Genomic DNA, 6572 nt, shown 5'->3' on the forward strand with positions numbered 1-6572 from the left:
ACTTGCATGCCCAGAATCCCAAGAGGAAAATGAGATGGGATTGTGTGACCATACCTCTGGGGGGTAATTTTTCACTTTCTCTCTCTCTGGTTCTCTGTATCTCTCTTTCTCCCTCTCTGGTGAGTACACATGCCCTCTGGCAAAATTTTAAAAAGAAGAAGAAAATTCCTCTATAGGGACATAAATTTCCACCTATGTTGTCCAATGCTTTTATTTAGTCTGTTAGTTTACTTGTTCCAGTGTTCCATGAGGGGGATGAAGAGAGGGAAAAAGAGACAGGTTCCCCAACAGGGTCCACATGCCACCACTGCCCAGTGTTAGGCAGCCTGGGTCATGGGCACACATGTACGGCCTGTGCAGGGAGGTCTGGGGAGCCATGCAGGCTCGGCAGTGGGACCACTGGGCCACCAAGGGAAGCCATGCAGGCTCGGCGGTGGGACCACTGCACCTCCACTTGGAAGCCATGCAGGCTCGGTGATGGGACCACTGTATTATCACCGGGAAGCCATGCAGGCTTGGCAGTGGGACCATTGCACCCCCACCAGGAAGCCATGCAGGCTCCGCGGTGGGGGCCCCCCCCCCACCGGGAAGCCATGCAGGCTTGGCAGTGGGACCATTGCACCACCACCAGGAAGCCATGCAGGCTCGGCAGTGGGACCACTGCACTACTATCTGGCCCCGGACATTTTATCTAATGGCTTTAAGTTGCTTTTGAAAAAGCCATAAAGTAAGTTAGGTCTGTGACATATTCCGTGCACAATATAAGGCAAGGACATTATTATACTTTCCCAAGACCTCCTCCAACTGCTTCAGGACCATTTACTGAACCATTTAGTGAACTCTCTCCCCTTCCATTTGCTTACATGTCATGACCACACTACCTTGATAATTACAGTTTGTTTATAAATTTGTACTTTTATTGCACACCCACAATAGTATCTGGAATAAATAAAAATAATTATGCTGGATTAATATTAATATAGTAAGACACACACAATGTGATGTGTCTTATTACTTTCTGGGACTTCTCTGATGTATGCTTCTTGTCTGGATAGAATCACATTATTCTAGCATGACGTCACATGACATCCACTGGACAAACATCCCTATGGGGCCACGACTACAGTTTGTTTATAAATTTGTACTTTTATTGCACACCAATAGTATCTGGAATAAATAAAAATAATTATGCTGGATTAATATTAATATAGTAAGACACACACAATGTGATGTGTCTTATTACTTTCTGGGACTTCTCTGATGTATGCTTCTTGTCTGGATAGAATCACATTATTCTAGCATGACGTCACATGACATCCACTGGACAAACATCCCTATGGGGCCACGACACACCAGAAGACATCTGCCTAAGCCCCGCACTTACCAACCTAGTCGTAGGAAGGGAACTAGGTCATTCGGTGAGGAGCAAATGTAATGTTTTACTGAAAAACATTCTATTAAACTAAATAATAATAACAAACGTGATGATGTATGAATTCAAATCCGGGGAATGTATACTAGTATACTATTCTTGTCTCAGAGAGAAAAGTGTCATTCTCTCTCAGAGGAAATACTCTCAAGATTTAGGTTAGCTGTTGTTGAATCAGGCCTTTCCCTCCCCTGACTATCAAGTGCTATTAGTTTCACAGAATGACGGTTCTGGACTACTTCCCTGACTATCAAGTGCTATTAGTTAGTTTCACAGAATGACGGTTCTGGACTACTTGTTAGGAGAATCTGACACTTTTCAATGGGATAGACTGAGCCTGTTTTTGACTTTTAGATAATTCAGCAAAAAGATCCTAAACTTAGCTGTAACATGATTTACTAATTTCAGATAAGCTACCTAGTTTACCTGTATCCCATTTTACCTGGGAGCAAAATTTAACAAAGAGAGCATATTACAGAGGATTAGTTTGACAGCAGTAATAACTAGACCCTAAACTGGCCATTTCCAACCTGCGGTTTCACTGAAATACCCAGTCAAAATTAACCCGAGATCCTAAACTTAGCTGTAACATGATTTACTAATTTCAGATAAGCTACCTAGTTTACCTGTATCCCATTTTACCTGGGAGCAAAATTTAACAAAGAGAGCATATTACAGAGGATTAGTTTGACAGCAGTAATAACTAGACCCTAAACTGGCCATTTCCAACCTGCGGTTTCACTGAAATACCCAGTCAAAATTAACCCGATCTGGGGTACGCTCCAGGTCAGTGGTGCTACCGGCCACGTGCCTGCTATCCTGGCTCCTGAGGCTGAGGGTGGATCACAGCATGAAGACCCAGGTCAGTGGTGTTACCGGCCACGTGCGTGCTATCCTGGCTCCCTGAGGCTGAGGGTGGATCACAGCATGAAGACCCTGTTGGGGCTGCATGTCTCTCTGCCTTGCTCTTCCATGGAAGAAATAAATAAACTTTAAAAAATTAATTTGATTATAAACATACCCTAAAAGTATTTATTTGTGTTTTAAAATTTATAACAGTATCCTTCTCTACAGTAAAGACATTACTAGAGCAGTATAAAATCAACCCTACGGATCACTGGACTAAGTATATCTAGCACTCTAAGGAAGTGGTTTTCAGACTCTAATGACAGGATCACTTATGAATGCATGCTCCCAGGTTCACTCAAATTCTGTTTTTAAAAAAGGATTTTATTTAATTTCTTTATTTGTTATTATTTTTTAATTTGACCAGAGAGAGAGGGAAAGTGAGAAAGCAAGTCACCAGGTCTGGGACTCGAACCACAGTCAGCCATGTGGGAGTCCAGCACCTTAATTACCAAGCCACCTGCCAGCCCCTCAAATTCTGACTTATGTAAGCATTCAGGAGATTCTGACACTGTAAAAATGCAACAAGTAAATGTGTTAGCAACTTGTTTCTTATAAGCCAGTAAGATTCTTTCATTTGTAACAGAATAATCTTAAGTCAAATTCTAGTCACTTACCCAACAAAAGCAAAGGTTTTCCCTTTGGCATCTGGATCCTTAATTGCATTAACAATTCCTTTGGACACATCCACAACCTATAATTATAATAATTGTAACATAAGTTTACAAAACTGCTGAAAAAGAGAGGGAGAAGGGGGAAGAAAGGGAGGAAGGGAAGGAAGCAGAAAGGAAAGCAGGACAGAAAACATAGCAAAGAAAATGAGATCAAATTAAAAGAATGGCAGCCTGTTTTCAGAAAACCTTCTTCAAGAACCTTCTCGGGAGCTCACGTAATCTCCACAGTACAAGGCTCACCAAGTACTCTCTCCAGTCAGAATGCATTTATTTCCCGAAGGCTCAAAGCCCTCCTGGTGTGCTGTCGCCCGCTATCTCTCTGCACTCCTCCCAACTCTGTTACCGAGCCGACATGGTTAGGGCTGAGCCACACAGAACTGCTGACACCCTACCACCATGACTTTCAAAACCAGTGATGTCAGATGGTTTTAGACACCGTCGTTCTCAACCAGGGCTGATTTCAGCTCCCAGGGGACCTCCGACAGCTGTCTGGACACGTTCTTAGTTGTCACAGCTACAGGTGGTACTACTAGAGCTCACGGCTCGAGGTCAGGGTGCTGCTGAGCTTCCTGTCACAGTCCCTATAACAGAGAATCATTCACCCCAGAACGTCATAATGCCACTACTAAACACTCTGGTTCAACCTAGGATTGAAATCCGACATGCTCTTCTACGTCTGGGCCCACTGCATAGAGGACTCTCCCTTCATGTGACTTACTGTTAGTCAGCTTTAAGGTCTTAGCCGTTCTATCTTCTGAGAAGCCCAAGTCTGGGAAGGTGCCCATCTGATGTACTTACATAGAGCCTTGTCCCTATCACAACACTCATCACACGGCACGGTCGGTTTTAATCACCGTCCTCTGACTGAGAGCAATCTGTGTCCTAGTTAATATCTCTATGACCGATGGCATACACAGTGTAACACGTACATTAAGGGGCTCATGAACTTTTCTCATGTCCATGAACAAGTGAAGACACTGGTAAGACATGTAAACTGAGAGGGAACCCGCTGAAGCAAATGGACAAAGAAGAAAACGACTAAGTAAACTGAATAGGATGAAACCAGAAAACCCATCACCCAAATTCAGCTAAAGCCCCTCATTCAGTGTACTTACATATACTGGTTGTTTCACCGTGTTCTTACCCAAGGAGATAAGAGGTACCCCACCAAACCAACGAAAATCTGTCAGAAGGAAAAACAAGGACTATCCTGAGAAGGCTTAAGATGCTATAAGGCTCCAGGCTAATATAATCTTTTGCATAGAAACAGTATAATAAATGAAGCTGACTCAGAAAGCTAATTATCTTATAAGGAACAGCCATTTGTTTTTGAGACAATAAACATGAAATGTAAATGGTCAAACATTTAAGAAAATGCAGAGCAAGGAAAAGAAGTAGAAAAGTTTGGTATCAAGCCTTCTAACTGATAACGCCAAATGCATGGCCATTCCCAACACTGGACTCTAACCACACCCTATTCTAAAGAGAAACAGAGGAATCAAAGGAATCAATTAGATGAGTGATAAAGCATAGGTTACCCAGAAGATTCTAATAAAAATGGGATCATAGGGGACCAGCAGATGGCATAATGGTTATGTCACTAGACTCCAACATAGTTGACTATAGTTTAAGTCCCAGACCTGGTGGCTTAAAAACTCATGCCAGGCACGTGAGCACACATGCCCAAAATCCCAAGAGGAGACTGGAGAAGGGATTGCAATGTGTCCATCCTCCCGGGGGGTGATTTCTCACTTTTTGTCTCTCTGTCTCTCCAGCAAGCACATGTGCTCTATAGCAAAAATCTCTTTAAAAAATACATTAAAGACAGATACATAGAAAGACATTCTGAGGGGGGCCAGCAGTTAGTGCAATGGCTATGTCGCTGGACTCCCACGTAGTCGACCACGGTTCACGTCCTGAACCTGGTGGCTTAAAACTCACACTGGGCGCGTGTGCGTGCGTGCCCAAGATCCTGAGAGGAGAACGGAGGAGAAGAGATTGCAGCGTGGCCATCCCCCCTGGGGAGTGATTTCTCGCTTTCTGCCTCTCTGTCTCTCTCTGACTGTCTGGCGAGTGCACGCGCCCTATAGCAAAAACCTCTCAAAAAAAAGAAAAAAAGAAAAAGACATTCTGAGTCCACAGATTAAAAGACAATAATAAGAAACTGCCATGGTTTAAATGTTGTCTCTCCGAAATTTAGGTGCTGCCAAAGTGAAAATATTAAGAGGTGAGGTTTTCTAAAAGGCCTCTTAAGGTAATTAAGCCTAAGTTTCTCCTCGTGAATGGCAGGCCCTCATAAAAGAGGCTTCACATAGCACTCAGCCAGCTCGCTCTTCTACGTTTTAGCCATGTAAGGACATGGCATTTGTCTTTTTTGCCCTTTGCCTTCCACCATGTGAGAACTTTGGATGGTCATGTGATAACATAGCAAGAAGGGCTTCACCAGATGCTGGTACTTGGTTCTTGGACTTCCCAACCTCCAGAACTGTAAGAAATGCGATTCTATTACCCAGTGCTATGGTTTGACTACGTCCCTCCAAAATGTATGCATTAGAATTGGATTGTGACGGTATTAAGAGGAGAAAGACAATCCAAATATGAATTAAGAGGTAGGCCTTTGGGAGGTGATTAGGATTTGATAAAATCATTTAGGAAGGGCCCCATGATTAAATCCTAGTAGAGGGAGGTCTCACAAGTCCTGATTTCAAACTTATTACAAGGTCATAGTATTGAAAGCCATGTTCAGTGAGCAAAACAGTGGCATAAGAATAAAGGGGGCCAGCAGGTACGTGGTGGTTGAGGGCACTGGATTCCTACATGGCCAACTGTGTGTGGTTCAAGTCCCAGACCTGGTGGCTTGCTTTCTCACTTTCCCTCTCTCTCTCTCACTCTGTCCCTCTCTGATCAAATTGAAATAAATAAATAAAAATAAATAAAAGAACAGATGTATATACCAATGGAATAGAAAGAAATTACCCTTGCATATACAGTCAAATTATTTTAGATAAAAGCATCAATAGGTAAAAAACAGCCTTTACAAGAAATGGTGCTGGGAAAACTAGGTATCTATATACAAAAAAATGAAGTCGGACCCTTATCTATACCACATATAAAAATTAACTCAATACAAATCTAAGACTGAGCCCAGAGACAGAAGGAGCAACAGGAAAGCAAAAGTCACCAGCTTTAGTGCATCAGCAGGGACTTCCACCCAGCCTGCAGTGGGGTGAGGGGAGGAGGTACTCCAGCTTTCAAGGGTCCCCAGTTGGATCCCAGTAGGAGCTGCTGCCCCACCTGGGCTTGTGGGAGGTTGCGCACCAGCGAGTCTGCCAAGGCCATTTTCATGAGTCTCTTACTATTGCCATCTTAGGAAGCCCTTAGGTTTAGGTTTCTCAGAGAGCAAATAATTATACAATGCCAAAGGCCATGATTGGCTCCCCTTCAAAACCTCAACTTCAAAACCATACTCTGATTGGCCACTTCCCATAGCGCTCACCGATTGGTGAGCTTAGAATCCCTCAGACTTGCACATTGGGCACCTCATGCTTGGTCCACCAAAGCAA

General features: G+C 43.4%; 1 protein-coding gene across 1 annotated transcript in view; it reads right to left on the bottom strand.

Annotated features, from left to right (window-relative positions):
• The window catches only part of NDUFA9 (NADH:ubiquinone oxidoreductase subunit A9), a 44561-nt gene that overhangs the window by 6887 nt on the left and 31102 nt on the right, over positions 1-6572 (bottom strand). The window contains exons 7-8 of the mRNA XM_006172024.3: positions 4125-4192; positions 2953-3029 (exon numbers count right to left, since the gene is read on the bottom strand). Coding sequence (XP_006172086.1) covers positions 2953-3029; positions 4125-4192 — 145 coding nt within the window. The remainder of the gene's footprint in view (positions 1-2952; positions 3030-4124; positions 4193-6572) is intronic.

The sequence above is a fragment of the Tupaia chinensis genome, unplaced genomic scaffold, assembly GCF_000334495.1.
Source record: "Tupaia chinensis unplaced genomic scaffold, TupChi_1.0 Scaffold150288_1, whole genome shotgun sequence".
Taxonomy (NCBI): Eukaryota; Metazoa; Chordata; class Mammalia; order Scandentia; family Tupaiidae; genus Tupaia; species Tupaia belangeri.